The 21,872-nt window shown below is 38.4% G+C and overlaps 1 protein-coding gene, 1 long non-coding RNA gene and 1 pseudogene across 2 annotated transcripts; 1 reads left to right on the top strand and 2 right to left on the bottom strand.

The window, feature by feature from the left end:
• Window positions 1–4,829: 4,829 nt before the first annotated feature.
• Window positions 4,830–18,857, bottom strand: LOC126602972 (esterase-like; annotated as a pseudogene).
• On the top strand, window positions 16,788–17,779 carry LOC126602031 (uncharacterized). Its single transcript, XR_007615952.1, has 2 exons — window positions 16,788–17,163; window positions 17,261–17,779. It is a non-coding gene; the product is annotated as an uncharacterized LOC126602031 (long non-coding RNA).
• Window positions 18,858–19,126: 269 nt separating the features above from the next.
• Window positions 19,127–21,350, bottom strand: LOC126601116 (uncharacterized protein At4g08330, chloroplastic-like). The gene is made up of 2 exons (XM_050267780.1): window positions 20,924–21,350; window positions 19,127–19,706 (listed from the first exon to the last, which is right to left on the bottom strand). The coding sequence occupies exons 1-2, from the start codon at window positions 21,013–21,015 to the stop codon at window positions 19,304–19,306; spliced, it is 495 nt and encodes a 164-aa protein (XP_050123737.1). The 5' UTR covers window positions 21,016–21,350; the 3' UTR covers window positions 19,127–19,303.
• Between the last annotated feature and the right edge of the window lie 522 nt (window positions 21,351–21,872).

Below are 21,872 nucleotides of genomic sequence, written 5' to 3'. Positions count from 1 at the left end.
CTGTTTTAATTTGTGTTTTTAAATGTTTTAGTTCAAGTAAAAGTCAATTTTCGTCCAAAGTCATTCCTAGTGTCTAGTTTAAGTTTATTTAGTTGTTTTAAGCTGTTTTGAGTATTTTAAGTTTGCTTTGAGTCTTATGAGTCTTGTTAAGTATTTTTAAGTTTAGTTTTATGTTTTTAAGTCAGTTTAGAGGTTATTAGCAAGCCCTCCTAATCTCCGGTCCAGAACGATCCCTACTTATACTTGTACTACAATTGTTAAAAGAGGGTTAAATTTGTGTGTTAAGTTAATTTTCACACCAGAGGGCAGAAGCTTTATTAGGTCGGTCGCTAAAGATCTTGTTTAGGACGTCTTTGACCGGAGCGCCAAAAAAGTTTTAGGTATACTCCTCCCACCAGTCACCGAAAGTATCAGTGCTAAGAGATTCTGGAATGGTTGGTCGAAGGCAGAATTTTTGGCATTGTTCCTGAAACTCCCTTTTGGCATCCTTGCAATCTTTTTCTGAAGTGCCAGATAGGCGTCCTCGACTTAGCATAGAGCGAGAGGTAAGAAAAGGCACCAGGCAACCCTGAAGATAGCCGAGTTATCGAGCAGTGAAGTGGGGATGATATACTCCTAACTTGCTCGTTGAGCGTCACACCCAAGAGGAAGGTCACGGGTAAGCACAAACGATCCCCAGGATTGACGGAGATCAAAATCATCATCTGCACTCTATGCTGATGTGGGGAGTTTGATTGACAAATGATACTCTCGACGATGGCAGATCAAGAATTCATCGTTGAAAAGGACATCAAGGCCTAAGAAGAATCTAAACATGTATTCAGCCTGGTGAGAATGTGCTGGTCGAGAAGCCAGCTGAAGGCCAATCGCTTCAGTAGGCGAGAAGCTGGCGAATTCTGGCCGAAGAGTGACGAAATAAACCTGCAGCCAGAGTTGGAATACCCAGAGGGGGCCACTCTGGTGTGGGTCGATCTTGTGGAAGGTCATCTCGGCCAAACAGCGCAGGAGATGGGTAAGAATGGCTGGACAAAGTGTCAGGGTGTGACCACTAGCCAGGCCTTCGGCCACCGGCATGTTCTCAACCAAGCATTTATTGGACTTGGTACAACAAATGAATTTGTTATACCAATAGAAGAGGAAGGCTTCGTGTTCCCCCCGCCGTAGGTTCTCTTCCCCTTAGCCGGCAAAGTAGAGGTAAAAGGTGTTGTAGTTAAGGAAGCTCTTATAAAGTTTTTGAACTTCTTCCTTTGAGGGTTCTTGACTTTCTCCGCTCAGCGTGTCGATGGCCTAATCATTGAAAAGCACTTTTAGGTCGATGTTCGACGGGTACCCAGAGAGGGTAGCGTCAACTGGGATGCCAAAAGGGGAATGTCAAGGATAGTGGGGCCAATGGGGCCGAAGGGGGACCATAGTGTTGGTGGCTAAGCACCAGAGGCTTGAGGCTGCCATAAGAAGCTCTTTGTCCACGACAAGCTCCATAGACGAAAGGCGAATGGCATCGTAAATGCCAAGAGCTTTCCATTGCTCACCGAAAATCTTTTCCATCCGTGCAACCCAGGCTGCCCAGGTCGCAGTGGTCGAAGGCCAGGAGCCTTGGGATTTTATTGAATTCCACTTCGACCATTCAAACCCTTGCAGTAGGGGTGTTAGGCAGTGATCCTTGAAAAGTTTAGTGATGGCTGGTGGCACTGCGTCCTTAAAAAGTGGACCAAGGATCTGGTGGGTGGTGCTCATACCGCTCTTAAAGCACAGAGTTTTGATTAAGCGTTGGTCGATGATTGTCCCGCATTCGTGGCATTCCTTAGAAAGCTTGAAGATGAATGAGGCCATTGGAAATGGTTTTGAAGGTTTTCTAGGAATAATTCAGGGGGTTTTCTTTGGTTCTCTGAACAGGAGAGATTTTGGAGAATTTGAAAACGTAAAGAATGAATAATAGAAGTCCGGGTATTTATAGACTTGTGGAAAGAAAGATCAAGTGGGGATTTTTAAAAGTTAGGATGAGAGTGATCGGGAAGATCGCTAATAATTATGGAGTAACGGAGAGTATTAACACACCCAGGAGAAAAAATCGAAAAACTCGCAGATTTAGGATTCATGATGATATCGTGACGGCGTTCTTTTATGAAGAAATGACGTTTCGGTGTTTGCACAATCTCAAGGGCACCGAAAGATTCACAAATCAAGATTGCACGATGGCATGCGGCGACAGGTATAATGATTTGTGGACGTCTGGACATCTGCACGTCTTGAGAAATCCAAAAATCTCGCAGATCAAGGGGGTAATGAAAGGACATTTCAAGTCATGCTGAGAAAAAAACACTTGGCGACATATCTGACGAGATCAAGATCGTGTAATCGTGCTTCATAAAGGCACCTTGGGAGATAGAGTCTGGTTTTGCTTCTTCAAGGTCAGGGCTCGACCAGAGATTTCAGGCCGAAAAAAGCCTCAGAAGCGAGGGGGCAATGATTGGGCCCAAAATGTTGGTTTGAGCCGAGTTTTATTCTCGGCCTGGAAGGTCTTATGAAAAGGTTATCGTGGATCGTCTAGTTCATGGGCTTCCTAGCCTAGGTCGACCAAGTCTTGCTGCGAGAACGAGTAATTGAATCCTGGCACAATAAGGAATTTCGGCAGGATAAAGATATTAATAACCTGGAAGTGAATACGGCTTGATAAAGGACTGGGTTCAAAGTCGTAGTGAAAATAGGACTGGTCGAGATAGTGTTTGACCAGAATAAGAAGTCTTAATCCGAGTAGGGTTTTAACTCGATCCAAAGAAGACTTGCTGCTATAAATAGAGGAGGTTGCGTATCATTCACAACTGCCCTGCACAAATTCTCTCAACAACCTTGAGATTTTTTCTTTTCTCTTTTCGCCGACACACCTTCAGTTTGGATAAACAGCACTGTGAAGGCAACCGGTGATATCTTCAGTTAGCATAAACATCACTGTCGTCGTAGAATCAGTTGATCTCGCAGCATCTTTAATTGGCATAAACAGCACTGTGTCGATGGCGACTGGTTATCTATCCAAGTCTCGGTCGAGAAGGATTTCCGAATCTTTATTGGTGTTACAGTTTACTGGGCTCGGCACATTGCACGTCGAGTTATTTTATGATTGGATACTCTCAAGTGGGATTTAGAGTTCGGCATTTTGACGGCCAGACCACGTTTACTGTTAAGACTTATATCCACTTTGAGTATTTGTGCCCTTACACTTTGGTGTCGATTCGGCATGAGTTTACTCTGACGAATACCATCACTGTGACCGAATCCGACGGCGACGATTTGTGAACTTCGTAAGAATAGTAGTCTTGTCTTCAAGTTCGAGAACCCAAGAGGCTAAGACGTGTTCCTTCCTCGGTCGTAATCGCAAGACGAAGTCAGCCGCACGCTCAACGCAACATCAACACATTTTACTCATCGGCCGCGCACGGCCGTCGAGTTAACACGCCCTGCATCAACTAAATGACATAGTTAGCTCATAGATTACTCGGCCTGCGAGCCATGTAGCCTTGGTAGTTTTTAGGGTCAACAGTATGCTCAGCTGCTTTAATGAATATCGTACTTTGTTCAAAAAAATGGCTAGTATACAGATTCTGACAAAAGCTAAAGATGTTTTGTGAAGATTCAAAATGGGTCGCAATATGCAAATAGAGATGGATGCATTACATAAAAATGGGAGTTTTGGAATAGTCTTTGCTGAAAGGGAAGAGGCCAATGGGCTGCAAATATTCACTATTATACACAAAGCTGACGGGAAGGCCAGGTTGGTTGCCAATGGGTATACAGAAACATCTGACATGGACTATCAAGAGACATTCACGTTGGTTGTAAAGATGAACACCATACAAGTTTTACTGTAGTGAATCTTGATTGGCCATTGAAGCAATTTGATGTTAAGAATGCTTTTTTCAATGGAGACCTAGAAGAGGAGGTGCATCTGGATATTTCGACAGGGTATGGGATACATAATTCTTTTGGGAAAGTATGTCAGCTCAAAGAGGCACTTTATGGATTGGAACAGTCACCTCAAACATGAACGTTTACTCAAGCCATGAAAAAAAACGTTTACTCAAGCCATGAAAAAAATATGGTTATCACTAAGGAAACATTGAACACACCTTGTTTATCAAACTTAAGGGTGGTAGAGTGACCTTACTTATTATATATGTGGATGATATGATTGTTACAGGTGATGATGTTCAAGAAATTGAGAAATTACAAACGTATTTGGCCTCCAAATATGAGACGAAAGACTTGGGAGGTTTGAAGTATTTCCTAGGGATTGAGGTGGCTCGATCCAAGGTATTTACTTGTCTCAATGGAACTATGCGCTAGATTTGTTGTCTAAAACTAGTATGTTAGCTTGCAAGCTAGCTGAGATTTCTATCGTGCAAAAATTACAAACGTATTTGAGTATTTATCTTGATAAGGGGAGATATTAGTGGTTGGCTGGAAAATTGATCTATTTGTCGTTACTCGTCCGGACATAGTTTATGTTGTCAGTGTTGTTACTTGTTAGTTAATTCATGCACTCTCCAAATGAGGATCACGTGGCGGCTATAATGAGAATTTTAAGCTATTTTAAAGTCAGCTCCTAGAAGGGGTTTAATTTTCAGGAAGCATGGATATATGGAGTAAAAGGGATACGGATGCAGATTGGGTAGCAAACATAATGGATAGACTTTAACATTAGGCTATTTCACGTAGTGAACTATAAGATCATTCTGTGTGCTCCTCTCCTCAGTCCTCTCGGCCCTATCAAAGAGCAATGTTTTTTTTTTTTGGTTTTTTATTTGTTATTTTTTGAAGAAAAAAGACCATTGTTATTTATTTATCTAATGTCCTCAATTCTTACTTTTACTTGAAATGATCGAAGGACCCGGTACAAGGTTTGTGTTAACCAAAGAAAAGTTACAACATTCAACATCCAACGTTGTTGTGATCAGTTAATTAATCTAAAATAATCCTGTGACATGCTTGTTTGAAGGGAAGGGGTGGATCTGAAAATTCTCCAGTTGAAATTTTATCAAAAACAAACTTGGCAGCTGCCTCAGCATAATGAATGCCATCCCAAATTACTCTAGCTGATGGCCGTTTGCATGAACCAACAAATATTTGGCTTCCATTGACTTTGACTGTTGCTCCACATTCAACACTATTGCTATAGTTGTAATTGCCCCCATAGCCACAACAAGCAACAAGAGGGAGCTCAAACCCTAAAAAATAATTCAACCAATTAGTACAAGTGAAAATAAACTCCATTCCTGGAATTTCTCTACTTAAGCTAATTTCCATTTGAATAGTGCTTAAGGGATCACAATTTTAAGCCCTATTTATATTTTTACATTTTAAGTGCCAATTGTTGAGATGTAGAATCCTAGACTATTGTCATACTTTTTTAATCGACACATCACATGTCATATAAGATACATTTTGGAATCTGTGTGCACCAACCGTACTTGATTGACAATCACCACACACAAAAATATTATTCCCTATCATCCCCTTGAATTTGCATAAATGTGTAAATGATTGTTGGTCATTAATACATTGTGTGATATCGAAAGGTTGAGTGACTAACCATATTTTATGTGTTCCTTGTAAAGAGAGTATTTGACAGAATAGGTATCAACATAAGTGAATGCTGCCAAAGGCAGATCCTTCCTGAGTTGAATTGTGGCCTCCTTCAGTTTGTGGTTAAAAGTTGAGAAACTTCATTGAAAGACTTTGCGCAGCCAACCTCGTCCTTTTGAGCTAATGGGTAATTAGATAAAATGAAAGGGAGACAACCAGTTATATGTTGTGATCAGTTAATTAAGGTTTGTGTTAACCAAAGAAACTTCATTGTTGTGATCAGTTATATGTTGGATCCAAAATGATCTTGCTCCCAAATCATATATTTTCTACATTTTGTGAGATCACAAAATTAGCATCATCAGTGAACAAAGAATTAAGCAGCAATAAGAAAAGATTGAAAATTTTATCTTGTCAAATCCTTATGTTGTTGAACGCATGGCCACACCAAATTGTATGAGATCGAAGTTAATATGACAAGACAAGAAGATTACCTTAATATTTGTTGAAAACATACTGACTATATCAGGAACAGAGGCATTGACTTCATGTATGGTCTTCTTATCAGAGAACCCTTCCCCAAGATCATTCTGACCAATGTCAAATGTGTATAAAGCTTTAGAGAAGTACTCCTCCATGGGCATTAAACTTGCAAATATTCCCCCTACAAATTCATCAATTAAGCTCAATTATTCCCAATTTATTATTTCATTACACTTAAGAATTCATTCCTTGTTGTAAATTACAGACTGAGGTACATTTACAAAAATGACTAATTCAAAACACGAAAAGCAAAGTTTACACACACATGTCAAACTATGATTTGTTTGCACAAAAAATAAATTTTTACGTGTAATAAGTAAAGGGGAGACTTTGTGTCACATTCCGGCCCGGGCCCCCACCATATCCCGGGCTCGACTCCACCGTAGCATGATATTGTCCGCTTTGGGCCCCGACCACACCCTCACAGTTTTGTTTCCAGGAATTCACACAAGAACTTCCCAGTGGGTCATCCATCATGGGATTGCTCTCGTGCAAACTTGCTTAACTTTGGAGTTCCGGCGGAACCTGAAACTGGTGAGCTCCCAAAAGGCCTCGTGCTAGGTAGAGATGGTAATATTGTTAAGAACAAGAACAAATATACAAAGAGTAATACTGCAAATAACTCAAAGTAATACTGCAAATAACTCAAACAATCTGGAGGAATGACTTCTTTATTGAAAGGAAAGTTTGGCTATTATATAGCCTTACAGAAGTAACAAAACCCTAAAAACAGCCCACGATCCACACTACTCGGAAAGTGGTAACGTGCATGAGGAAATAGTCTACGTAGAACAAGTCTTCCTAGATAATAGGAATTTATTTAAAACCAAAACAAACTAAGTGGTTGAGTCCTATAACGAAGAGAACAACCAGACTTATCAATCCCTCCCTTAAACTTACTGTTATCAAACAGTTAGTTTATACCAACAATTTCACAAACTCCCATCATGCTTCGAAGTCTCTAGAAAACATCAAACTTCAATGGCTTGGTCATTATGTCTGCCACCTGATCTTCGCTCCCACAATGAATCAAAGCAATCGAACCCTCTCTTGTGAGATTCCTCAAGAAATGATACCTTACATCAATATGCTTACTGCGACCATGCATCACAGGATTCTTTGACAACTTAATGGTTGAACTGTTATCACATCTAATTAAAGTACACATCTCATTACTGTACTCAAGCTCCTTCAGCACTCTCTTCATCCATATTGCTTGACACACACACACTGCAGCTGCTACAAATTCAGCTTCTGTAGTAGACAGTGTAACAATAGGTTGTTTTTTTGAACTCCATGTCACAGCACCCGAGCTCAGTAAGAACACATAACCACTTGTGCTCTTCCTATCCTCCACATCTCCTGCATAGTCACTATCTGTGAAAGCAAACAGTCCACCATCTCCACCTTTCTTATAATGAATACCATAATTCATCGTCCCTTTTAAGTATCGAAACGCTCTCTTTGCAGCTTGCAGGTGAAGCTCGGTTGGTTTTGCCATAAATCTGCTTTAGAGACTGGTGACAAACATCATGTCTGGTCTTGTGGCAGTGAGATACATCAAGCTTCCCACCACTTGCTTGAAGTATGTCTCATCCACAGTAATCCCATTTTCATCCTTACCGATCTTAACACCTGGGACAATCGGACTGCTCACTTCATTACTTTCCAACATTCTAAATCTCTTTAGAACCTCCAGGGCATATTTTTTTTTATGTATGAAAATACCATCAGTTCTTTGAAGTACTTCAATGCCGAGAAAAAACCTCATGCTTCCCATATCAATCATATCAAATTCTCTCATCATGGACTTCTTGAACTCCCACATCATATCTTTATCATTACCAGTAAAAATTAAATCATCAACGTAAATACTTACAATGATGATCTTTCCTGCTCCATTCTTCTTTGTGAACAAGGTTTGCTCATTGTCACACCTTTGAAAACCCTCCTCGATAAAGTGCGCCTCGATTCGACTGAACCAAGCTCGTGGAGCCTGTTTCAAACCATACAAAACTTTGTGCAGTTTGTAGACCAAGTGCTCCCTTCCTTCCAATGATGATCTTTCCTGCTCCATTCTTCTTTATGAACAAGGTTTGCTCACTATCACACCTCTGAAATCCCTCCTCGATAAAGTGCGCCTCGATCCGACTGAACCAAGCTCGTGGAGCCTGTTTCAAACCATACAAAGCTTTGTGCAGTTTGTAGACCAAATGCTCTCTTCCTTCCTTCTCGTAACCCTTTGGTTGCTCAACATAAACCTCTTCACTTAGCTCTCCATGAAGAAACGCTGACTTGACATCTAACTGGAAAATCCTCCAACCCTTTTGTGCTGCCAATGCAATGATCATCCTCACCGTGTCCATCCTTGCCACTGGTGCAAAGACCTCTGTGTAGTCTATGACGTGCTTCTGGGAGTAGCCTTTGGCTACTAGACGTGCTTTGTGCTTGTCAATCTCTCCATGTTCGTTGTACTTGGTCTTATAGACCCACTTGACCCCAATCCTTTTAGCTCCAGTAGGCAACTCACTTAAAGACCATGTTTTGTTCTTCTCAATGGAGCTGATTTCACTGTCCATAGCTTGCCTCCATTTCTCTTCTTTCACTGCTTCTTCAAAATGGATAGGATCTTCAATTGGCACGACTTGAACCATGTGTGCCTCATCCTCACTTAGCCCTTCTCCAGTGACATAGTCACTTAAGTAAGAAGGAGGGCATCTTACTTTTCCTTCATAAACCCTCCCTTCATCCTCACCAAGTTCATTAAGATTACAACCCTGTGTTTCTTCACTGCTCTCACTCACACTGCTCTCACCCACATTTCTTTCTTCTCTAGCCTCACTGCCATTCTCATTTTCTCTCACCCTTTCTTCTCCCTCACCATTTTCTTCATTTTCTTCCCATTCCAAATCTAACATGATATGTCCCTCATAACTCACATCCCAATCCCACTGTTTTTCTTCCTCAAAAATAACATCCCTGCTTACAATAATTTTCGTAGCTATAGGATCAAACAATCTATATCCCTTAGACTCCTCACTAACTCCCAATAAAACGCAAGGAAAGCTTTTGTCATCTAGTTTACCTCGCTTGACATCTGGAACATGGACATGTGCTAAGCTTCCAAAGACACGGAAATGCTCAACTGAGGGTTTTACGCCACTCCACGCCTCTTGTGGAGTAATATCCTTTATTGCCAATGTGGGACATCTATTCAGGACATAGATAGCCCAGTTCACCACCTCTGGCCAGAATGTTTTTGGAAGCTTCTTCTCAGACAGCATAGAACGAACCATATTCATGACAGTTCGGTTTTTCCTTTCAGCCACTCCGTTTTGTTGCGGCGTGTAGGCAGTGGTTAACTGCCTCTTGATTCCATTTTCTTTGCAGAAGGCAGCGAATTCAGTTGAGGTGAATTCGCCCCCTCTATCTATCCGTAGGCACTTAATACTCAGCCCTTTCTCCTTTTCCACCATTTTTTAAAAAAACTGGAACCAATGCAGTGCCTCACTCTTTGCTGTCAACAAGTACACCCATGATTTACGACTAAAATCATCAATAAAGCATAAAGTATACCTTTTCCCACTATTTGATGTAGAAGAAATGGGCCCATAGACGTCTGCATGAATAAGCTCCAAGGGTTGACTTGCTCTCCACGTACCTTTTGTTGGCATGTCATTACGATGCTGTTTGCCTTGAATGCAGTCTGTGCATGTGGTATTTGAGGTTTGGAGTTGAGGGAGTCCACGAACCATCTTCTTGTGTTGTAAAATTCTCAATCCCTTGTGGCTTAGGTGACCGTATCTTCGATGCCAAAGATAAAGGAGATCCTGTGAGCTTGTGTGAAGACACCTTGCCGGTTGAACATCTGTAGAGACTAGCGTCTGAGCTCGCAGTATAAACATCATGTTCTTACTCATCTCAGTCTGAATAATCAGACCCTTAGTCGGATGATATATTTTGCAAACTCCCTCTCGAATCAATATAGCCAGGCCCCTTTCTTGAAGTTGTCCTATGCTCAAGAGATTGTTTTTGAGCTCTGGAACATAGTACACTTCATGGACAACATGTGTAACTCCATTTAAAAACAGCTTGACATTCCCTTTGCCAACCACATTCAACCTACTGTTATTTCCCAATTTGACTGAATGAACAAAACTTTCATCTAGATTTGTGAACATACCTTGACTGCCACACATATGGTTGGAACATCCTGAGTCAAGAAACCACGCATCAGTCTGTTCAGGTAACTTAACATATGACATCAACAACATATCATCTTCTTCAGTTACTTCTGCATAATTAGTCTCCTTTTCCCACTTTGGACATTCATACTGGTAGTGTCCAAGATTGTGACACTTGTAGCATTCCACAGTATCCTTGTTGAACGCTTGGCCTCCCCTTCCACGTCCTCATCCTCTATAACTGTTGATACCCCCCTCAGTTTTGGCATCAGTGGTTACCTTTAAAGCTTGCTCCACACCGCTACTTCTGTGAAACTTCTGTTCATGTACAGTGAGCGAGCTTTGAAGTTCATCAATGGTAATTGCATCCAAATCCCTAGATTCCTCAATCGAACAAACTATATAATTAAATTTGTATGTGGAGATCGTAGGATTTTTTCACAGATCGTGACATCAGTCATGGTCTCCCCATAGACTCTCATTTTGTTTGCTACGGTCATTACTCTAGCAAAGTAATTAGTGATTGTTTCACCAACCTTCATCTTAAGACTCTCAAAGTCTCTTCGTAGGGCTTGAAGAGTTGAGCGCTTCACTCGTGCATTCCCTTCATATTTCGTCTTCATGGAATCCCAAATCTTCTTGGAGGTGTCCTTTTCCAACATTGTCTCTAGGATACTCCTATCAATTGCTTGGAAAAGATAGTTTTTGGCTTTGAGATCCTTGAGTTTCACTGCATCAAGCTCTTTCTGTCGTGCTTCTGATAGGGGTTGTGCCCCCTTTACTGGTTCTTCATAACCAGTTTCAATCAAACTCCAATACTCCTTGCTTCGAAGGAAATTTTCCATGAGCATGCTCCAATGATCATAATGACCATCAAAACGTGGAATGTACGCCTGCACATAGTTTCCTTCAGAACTCATTTTCCTCTCTTGTGTTTGGAAGCCACTCAAAAGCTGCTGCTTTTCGGTTCTCAGGCCCCAGTGAGGGGCTCTGATACCAGTTTGTTAAGAACAAGAATAAATATACAAAGAGTAATACTGCAAATAACTCAAAGTAATATTGCAAATAACTCAAACAATCTGGAGGAATGACTTCTTTATTGAAATGAAAGTTTGGCTATTATATAGCCTTACAGAAGTAACAAAACCCTAAAAACAGCCCACGATCCACACTACTCGGAAAGTGGTAACGTGCATGAGGAAATAGTCTACGTAGAACAAGTCTTCCTAGATAATAGGAATTTATTTAAAACCAAAACAAACTAAGTGGTTGAGTCCTATAACGAAGAGAACAACCAGACTTATCAAATATACATATAAGGCTTACAGGATCCACTCCCCTGGGCGATGTGGGATGTTACACTTTGAATGCTGTCCTTAACTATGAATATTCTTTGATTGAAACCTTGTTGGTTTTTAATTTCTGATTGAGGTCCCTGAAATTAATGTGACAATTTATTTCTATGTACCTTACTATATTTTTAAATTAAAAATTAGAAATTTTAGTTGTTTATATGAATGAGATTTTAAATAAAAAACCATAATTTGTGGTATTATAAATATTAAAATATAAATATACTATTGTGTGTGTGTGTGTGTATACATGGGTACATTCATCAAAATTAACCAAAAAAATTATTGTATCAAAACATGGGTACATTCTTCAAAATAAAAAAAATAAAAAAATAAAAAAGATATTAGGCTTAATAACATTAGTAAATTTCTTCGATTAAACTTGACATGGATACATTTTAAAATCAAAGAAAAAAAGAATGTACCCATATAAGTTTAACAATGGATTAGAAAAAAATTGAATAGATTTTATATAAAAAAAAAAAGGGTACATTTTACATATAACAAATTGGTTTATTTAAGAATGTGTACATTTTAAGATTAAAATTTACATGAATGGGTACATATAATTAGCATGGGTAAATTTAGCAAAATAAAAAGTACAAAAAAATTAAATATATGGGTACAAATACAAATAAACTTTAAAAAATATGGGCACAAAAAGAAATTAATATCTGGGTACAAATCAAAACTGGAAAGAATGTACCCATATAAGTTTAAAAATGGATTAGAAAAATACTGAATAGATTTTATATAAAAAAAAATGGTACATTTTACATAAAACAAATTGGTATATTTAAGAATGAGTACATTTTAAGATTAAAAAGTTTTACATGAATGGGTACATATAATTAGCATGGGTACATTTAGCAAAATAAAAAAGTACAAATAAAAAAAATATATGGGTACAAATACAAATAAACTTTAAAAAATATGGGCACAAAAAGAAATTAATATCTTGGTACAAATTAAAATTGAAAAGAAAATTGGTACAAATTAAAAATGGTTACAAACTAAAACTAAAAATATATGTGTTGACCCTAAGAGCAAGTCCACCCCTAAGGACTTTGTGCCAGCACCCAGCGCATTTATCCACTCAAGTGAACAGTAATAGACTTCAGTGAACAGTAATAGGCCAAAGCATCTCCACCCCTAACAAAAACTAGCCTAGTTCATTTTATTAAAATATTATTTTTTATTATAAAATAATAATTTTATTTTTAATTTCTGAATTTATAAAAAATAAAATAATAATAATAATAATAATAATAATATCTAAATTTATTAAAAATTTTCTATATTTTTTAAAAGTGAAATTCTTAATTTTTTGGGGGAAAAACGTGGATCATTGATCTATGATCGAACGGTCCAGTTTAAAAGTGAAATTCAATTTTTTTTACCGTTTAAAGTCCAACGGTCTAGAATAACTAGCCGTTGGAAATCCAACGGCTACAAGTAGGCCACGTCGCCGAGCCCGGGTTGTGGTCTGAGTGCGCCTGCGCGCGGGCCCCGCCGCCTAATTTCTTGTCTCCTACTCGCTCCTACGCGAGCGTGAAGGCCACGCGCCAGCGCAAAAAAGCAAACAGGCCAGTCCCTTGGTCAGTCAAAAATGGGTTGGTCTAGAGACTGGCATGGGTTGGGTGCCAGTCTATTGGGTCGGCTGGGGGGGATTCACTGGGGGTTGGCCTATTTTTTCGGCTAGGTGCTGGGCAAAATGCCCTTCGATGGACTTGCTCTAAAAACTACCAAGCCTACGTGGCGTGCAGGCCGAATAATCTATAAGCTAACTACGTCCTTCGGTGAATGCGGGGCGTGCCAACTCGTCGGTTGAGCTCGGCTGAGGAGTAAATTTGTTGATGTTACGTTGGGTGTGCGGCTGACTTCTGCGTCTTGCGATTGCGACCGAGGAAGGAACACGTCTCGGCCTCTTGGGTTCTCGAACCTGAAGACAAAGCTATTATTCTTACAAAGTTCACGAATCGTCGTCGTCGGATTCGGTCACAGTGATGGTATTCGTCAGAGTAAACTCACGCCGAATCGACACTAAAGTGTAAGGGCACAAATACTCAAAGCGGATATAAGTCTTAATAGCGAACATGGTTCGGCCATCTGAATGTCGAACTCTAAACCCCACTTGAGAGTATCCAATCATAAAACAACTCGGCGTGCAATGCGCCGAGCTCAGCAAGCAGTAACACCTCACTTCGCCAAGAAGGCTAATGAGATGACCTCGACCAATAAGGATTCGAAAATCCTTCTCGACCGAGACTTGGATAGGTAACCAACCGTCCTTACTGCAGTGCTGTTGATGCCAACGGAAGATGCTGCGAGATCGGCTGATTCTACGGTGACAGAGCTATCTATGCCGACTGAAGATATCACTGGTTGCTTTCACAGTGCTGTTGATGCCAACGGAAGATGTGTCAGTGAAAAGAGAAAATAAAAAATCTCAAGTTGTTGAGAGAATTTGCGCAGGGCAGTTGTGTGTTGAATTGGAGCCCCTCTCACGTTGCACATCGCCTCTGTATTTATAGAACTAAAGTACTTGCTCTCCACGGTCAGATAATGTTGCAGAAACAGACTGAAACTCAAATTTGTAAAATGACTGATCCACGGCATAGGCGCCAAAGCCTATCTTCATATGGCTGACTTTTCAAAATAATAAAAGCCCATTCTGACTTATCTTATCATGACTAAAAACCTAGGCTTAGCTAGGCTTTCCTATGTCATCATAACACCACCATAAAAAACCTAGCTTTTCTAGGTCTTGTCGCATCATCATCACCCAAAGTCACCATTTCCTTACCCATTGTCGCATGCAACCTGAACTTATGAATATTAAATTCATTTTCAATTATCACCATATTTAAATGGATAATAATCTGATCAAAATCCAATCCCCTCAGTAGTTTCCAAGTGACCTCATTTATCTGATGTCGGGCATATCTGTTAATCAAAACTAATCCAAACCACACTTCCACATCAACTTGAATTGTGCCGCCTGTTTAGCTTGGAGATATATTATTTTCATAAGAAAATGTCAAGATAAATCATTATTAAAAGATAATGTTATCTTTTAATATAAAATTATCTTCACTATTCTATATAAAGGTATGCTTCCTCAACGGCCTCGATTGTTGGGGCCGATAGTGTAATTTTGGGTCCAAATAATATGATAAAAAATTTAGTCATAAATATAAATATACTAATTGTAACATTTTTAACATTAAAAGAATATATTTAGAAATAAAAAAATATTTTATTATTGAAATAATTAATGATGTTATTAATACCCAAGGACCTTGATCAAAAATTTAAAATGAATATGATTTTAGTCAATGGAGTAGCAAAAGGAAGGATGAGAACCTAATTTCTCCTAAGTAAAAATATTTTTCACAATTATTGCTAAGCACTAAGTATAGTCCGGCTCTATAACAGACATATGTTACCTATTAAAGAAGAAATGTGTCAATATCACTAAGGTTTTATACTAATGTACTAAGATAGTATTGATGCATTATTAAACAATAACAAAGGATACGTTTGTTGAACGTTCTTGCATAGAATTTGTATTTATACATCACCTTTATGCCTTAAGAGTTGCGATCTGGATTTGAGTTGCAGGAAGTGCATGTACTGTTTATTGAGGTAGAAGAGACTAAATCCGTACCAGCTGGTATGAAGCGATCTGGCAGTCTGATAGTGGAACCTGCAGTGGCAAAGTTTGCCCCATAGGAGAAGTTGGTCCCAAGAGAATCCACATATGCGCTTAGAAAAGGGTGACCTACACTTTTTACTTGATCACAAAGTTTATCAGACAACAATTACAACACCAAGTGAGATAATTGACTACGTTTGGTTTATTTGTCGTATTGGACCGTTGCGCCAAACATCTGGAATAGACAATGAATCGTGAAAAAACTCAACGGCCAAAGTGAAAAAAACAAAGATTCAAAACTTTTAAGAAGCAAATTTGTACTTAAACCTTGATTTTGGGCATGGATATATGGCCTAAAGTTCATGGATTCCTGTCTTCTCTAGTGTCCCATGTTAACAATATGACCACATGTGCAAGTTTCTCTCTACATAATATTGTATTATTTATGGGACGTCGTTCTGGAGTTTTCTACCATAAATTGTCATTTGCCTAACGAACAAACTTTCGTCGGGCAAATAATCTATACCTGACAGAATAAAAACATTCGTCGGGCAAAACTGGTCAACGTTTTGGTTTCTTCAAAGGCTTTTGCCTGACGAAACGAATTCGATGGGCAAAGCTACCTGTGTTAGGTTAGTGCGAAGGGAAAAAATTGGCGCATAGTATAGCATCCTTTGCGAGACGAACCATCTAGGTTTTGCCGCACAAATGTGTAGTTTATGATTTAGGGTTTAGGACAATAATACATATTTATTTGGACAACAGCTCAAGTAAAATTCATCTCATTAATGATAATAAGAAACTCTATAATAAAAATAAATAAATAAATAAATTTTCTTATATAGAATAATAATACAATAATACATATTTAATAAACAATGTATACACTATGATTATTGTATTTTATAGTAAGTTTATTTAGTAGTTTAACTTTAAAATCATCAAAATAAATTTTTTCTTAACGTGTCAAAAAGAGTTATCCATGTGTTACCTGCTTGCAAACCCGTTATTAACGAGTTCTTAATGAGTAACTCGATAACAATCCGATTAGTTATCGTGTTAACCCGAAATTCGTTATTTTGGGTCGTTTTCATGTCATATTAACATGTCATGTAAGAAATTTTGAAGTCTAACTACACACTGAATTGACTTGATCATCAAATTCGATGATCTTTTAACCGTTTGAAATTAAACCAAAAAAGTAAGGAAAAAAATAAATTTTTTATGTTTTCATGACTAAATATGTATAGGTCGTTAGGCAAACATACACAATTTCGTCGCACTACATTGCTAAATTCATGAGGGAAACGTAAAAATTCCCCCGCGTTTTTCCCAAAAAATCAAAATCAAAATTCCTCACAGATTAAAGTGTTAGAAAATTTCGTCAGGCAAAATTTATTTCCCACCATTTTTTTCGTCAAAAATTGAAATCCGCACACATGTACATGTTTAAGTGACTTTCCCCGACGAATTTGGTTAGTGTTCCCAACGAACTTTTAAGGTTTAGGAACATGGTGTCATAACTTTTAAACTTGTCCCAACGAACCTTTCCGTCCGGCAGAGGTGTGTTGTATTATAATACCAAGAGCCTTCTTCTTCTTCATCCTCGCGGCGCTTCCTGAACTCTATGCTCTCTCTACTCTCTTTCTCTGCTATTTGCTCTCTCCTATCTCTGTCACAAAGGCATGATCACTCACTCTTTTTCGAATTTGATTTGGTTAATGATACAAATTCTACTAGGCATGCTTACAGATCGGGACGACACGAGGTTGGGTCAGGCCCGCCCCTGCTCGCCCCTTCATGGGAGAGGCTCTCACCCAGGTTGGATGAGATGATGAGATAAATCTCGGTAAGTATGAAATTTTTTTAATTTATTATTTTATTACTTTTACTTATTTAATGTATTTTTTTAACTAATACACTTGTTTTTTTTGTGTGTATTTCAGGTCAACTTCTCCATGGACATGAAACATCTAGGTATGTTCGAGTACTTAAAGCGGGTGTGGATTGGACAGTTAAGGAGTGGAAGTACAAGTTGCACTAGTACTACTAGACTTGTGCATCTTCTGTTGAAGCTTTTACTGATCCACCCTCAGAGTTTGGGCAGTGGGTCGAGTTTGGGACCGCGAGAGATTTTCTACTTCTAGCTCTCATACTACAAGCAGACATCTTCCAAACTCCAATAGTTGGAGATGGAGTTAGTGGCCTTGCAATTGCAAGAAGAAAAAGCTCGAGAAGAAGCGTGCTTGCGAAATGAAGCACAAGGCCAAAGAGAGGAGGAGTTGAAGCGCTACATTGTTGGGATGGCCTAGGCAATGGTAGCCTCTAGCATTCGCCTCCTCAATCCTCCAATTGACCTTCAACCGCCATCCCTCCAGCCACCCTAGGAGTGGTTAGTTTAGGATATTTTACATACATTTGTACGAATATTTCAGTTTTAATATAATTAAACATATATTTTTTTATTTCTGTGATTTTTTTATTTTAATATAATTAAAAATAAATATTTTTTTAATTTATGAATATAAAAATAAAAATAAAAATTTTGCCCGATGAATTATTTTATCAAGCATGTATTTTGTAATTTTTTTTATATTTTTCTTTAAATTAGCTGCCCGATGAATTTTCGTCAGGAAAAATATTTTTATTTATTTTTATCTCCATGTGCCTGAGGAAAAGATGTATCGGGCTAACTAGTCAACGTACTTTACTCGACGTTTGTCGAGTAAACATAACTTACCAGACCAATTATTATATTTCGTGGGGTAAGTATTTGAGCAACAAGTTTTACATGACAGATGTTGCATAACGATATTTCGTCGGGCAAAATAAAAGGTGATGGGACCTTAGTAAGCCCGACGAAATTATTACGCCTGGAAAGGAAATTTTTTTTATAGTGATTGTAGCAGTGCATTGCTCCCCAATCCATGAGAAGTAATTATTGGAAAACATATACAAAGTTCATTGGATCCTTTTAACATGGAACACACCAAGAAAACTATGATGTTGGATTCAAGAGAAAAGAAATCGGCTCCGAGGGTTCAAACCATAAAGTTCTACTTTGAATTTTACAAACATGTATAAAGATAGCATTCCTCCTGGAAATCTTAATTTTACAGTTAGAGATTTCAAGTTGGAAACAATTAAAAAAACACAATTTTGGCTTTCTTAAAAAGAGAAAAAGATAATGATTTACAATCTAGAACAAAGTATATGATGTGTGCTGCCTATGTGAACATGTTCTATAGGAAGAGCGTTGGAATAACACAAGGAGCAGTTTCTCTTAGTGTGAGAAAATCAAGAGATGACCAAATACATACCCAGGAAGTCGATTATGAGGCGGCCATCGGAGAACCTTCTAGCCGACCTACGAAGAAAGGTCTCGCCGTAAGGAGGGGGTGGTTCCAAAAGGGACGAGGCCAATCCACCGGTATCTGAATTAGAGTCTCCGAAGTTAAAGATGGCTGGAAACTCAGTCTTCCAAACCATGCAAGAGCAAAACAGAGTGATTATAACTTTCATAGCAATTCTTGGAGACTCCATAATGGAGAAAATAATCATACGAAAAAGGTTTTTACAGATGATATGTAAGAAAATCCAACAAGGAACTACTCTTTGTTTTATATAGCGCAAAGAACATCTGATATGAAATTTTTCTTTGGCTTTAATAAACAATGAACGTGTGACATCTTTTAATTAGACCACGTCAGAAAATCAGTACCCAAAGTATTGCATCCGTTGACAAGGTTAACGGTAAAAATAATTGTTCAGAAATTATATACTCCCAGAAATTGAAGAGACTAGCAATGGTATGTTCTAACAAACTTTCCTCAATCATTCAAAGCACTTCAAAAATTCCACACCACAATTCCTTCAATGCTGACTAAACTTTTATATACAGGTAAACTTTCTAACAAAAGGGTAAAACACAAAACCGATACAATCCGTAGAGAGTATAACCTCATACAAGTATGCTTGCTCAGTAAATGTCATTCTAAAAACGAAGTGCCACATTCTTCAGAATTCGAAGGCTGCAAGGCACGAATTCTAACATCAAATTTTCTGCATTTGGTAACTTCATGGCCTGATGATGAATCTGATCCATCTAACACAAGTGGGTAAGAAGATGAAGTGTACTCATCATAAGCATTTCCTATATGGTTACCACACTTGCGACAAAGAAGTTTAGTTCTCCGGCTGAACAAACCCCATGAACGCTTAGAGAAATGGGGTTTACACTTAAGTTCATCAACCTGAGTAAATCTGCTCTCATCGATGTTAAAGAACGATATGATCCCCCGCTTTATAGATTTTCCATACTTATTAGAGCCAATTGTAGAAGTGTTCCGGTTGTTGGAACTTAGGTTCAGCTCATAGCCACAAGAGCCACAGCTGCACAAAAAAACAATTTCCATGTTATATGCTCTGTAAATTGGGTCATAAAGATTTAAAGACAACTAAATAGAAATGACCAAAGACTTTGGAGAGAAAGAAATTTGAAATATTTTTGTCCCTTAACATTTAAAACAAAATTTTGTCATGCTCTTAGCACTTCTGACTTTTTTGAGAAAAGTACGATATTCATTGAAACGAGAGGGAATACGTACAAACGAACATGATGAGGATAGAGTGCAAACATGGGCCTCAATTAAAACCTTGCTGGGAATTTCAACCTGGACAAAGGGAGAAAGAGTGTCCCGCACAAAGAACCATCCTCAATTGTTACGCTCATATCACTTTTGACTTGCTCTATTTGTTTAATCATGCATAACAATGTCTTAGAATTTAGAACTCTCTGCTTAGGTTGGAGTAAGCTGAGGCAATTGCTCTACCACTAATCCACTATAACAAAACTTAAAGTAGCAAAACGAGAGATAGATCGTAAATGTTGGCCAGTAATCTTAACACTACTTTTTTCTTTTTACTTCCTGCACTCATTCAGCGAGTGTAGATAAAATTATGAAATATTCAGTTTGAAGTGTCGTGGCTAAAAGGAGGAGTGCGATAATAGCTGCCGTAAATACTCTATCCCACTCTTTCAAAAATATTGTTGCTCGCCACCACTCTTACGTGGTGACGATACCACCGCATAGATTGTCATTAGTTGATTTTAAATTTTGAGATTAAATCACACTCATCTAACTAGAATCAATGCGGTGGCCATGGGTGGCAAGTAAGCAAAACTGCACTCGACTATTCCCAACAAGAAACAAATTAAGCAATTGCAATCTCAAAGAACTGAAATTTAAATATCAAAAACTGCAAGAATGTTTCATTTAAATTTCCCTTTTCTTCCAATTAACACCATTTTTGCAATTTTGTTGAGGACCCTTTTCACAGATCTCAAAAATCTTTCCTTATTTGTTTAGTCTAAAGAATTTCTGGTCCCAATCAAGTTCAACAATTCCACGCCAACAAACACAAAATAAATCCTGCCAATTCTTTCCATTTTTCACTCCTTCTCTATTAATTAACTAAATATAATCAACTATTAAAAGCACCAAGAGATCAAATATCCAATTTCCATTGCGATCGTATCAAATACAAAGACAAATTCAACCAATTAAAAATAAAAAGAATAGTTTCAGAGAGAGAGAGAGAGATGGCACCTGTAACTGACATCGGCGCGAGAAGAGGAAGAGAAGGTTGGATGGTAAGCTCCGTTAGTGTAACTGCCTCTGTAAATATTCGATTTCTCCATCCAAGACGCTGAAACCAACGGCTGACACGGTGGCGGTGGGGGAGAATTTTCTGAAAATTCGACCGTTTTGAAACTACGGTTGTGGGCAGAGAGAGATGTGATAAGTGGGTTGTGACGAACGTGTCACGCCTGATTCGGAGGAGTTTTACCGCCAACAGTGGCAGTTGAAGCTGGGATTGGATCCGAAACGATGCCGCGTGGATATCAAAAAGGTGTCGTGTCCAGAGAGAAGAACGAAGAAAGAAGAGAGCTGAGAGGAATGAATTCCAGACTCAATACACAACGCGCTCGCTCTCTCTCTCTCTCTCTCTGAATAGTTTTCTTTGTGCTGACGTGTACACTAACGGCACCGAGGCACTCGTATTTATATGATTAATTATTTCTCAATTTAAAATTAAAATAATAGTAACAGTGGAATTTTTCCAGGTTATCGAATATTTTATGTACGTAATTATGTTGTACGTGTCCTTATTTTATTTATTTTTGGCTGCGTTTGATTGCCTATAAATTGTCATCCCTTTTTGTAAAGGTTGGCATGACTGTGATGGCGAAGTGACAGATAATGAGCATTAGCAAGGTAATGAATAAAATGATTTTTTTTTTTTAACAAACGATAATATTTATACTAGAGGGGTGGAGAAATGAGTTATGTTTTATAATGAATTAATAATAATGCGGTTCAAATTTGTCATTAATGATAATTGAATATAAGATCTCTCACGTACAAGCGAATAGAAATTCTCACTTATATGTGAATGAAAATTAATCTTACATTAGGTTGTGAAAGGAATGAACAATATGCAAGCCGAATTTGCAAAAAAGACATAAAGTATGAGGTTAGAAGGAATTATGGAATG

The sequence above is a fragment of the Malus sylvestris genome, chromosome 15, assembly GCF_916048215.2.
Source record: "Malus sylvestris chromosome 15, drMalSylv7.2, whole genome shotgun sequence".
Taxonomy (NCBI): domain Eukaryota; kingdom Viridiplantae; phylum Streptophyta; class Magnoliopsida; order Rosales; family Rosaceae; genus Malus; species Malus sylvestris.
This window is presented reverse-complemented; position numbering and strand designations above follow the sequence as displayed.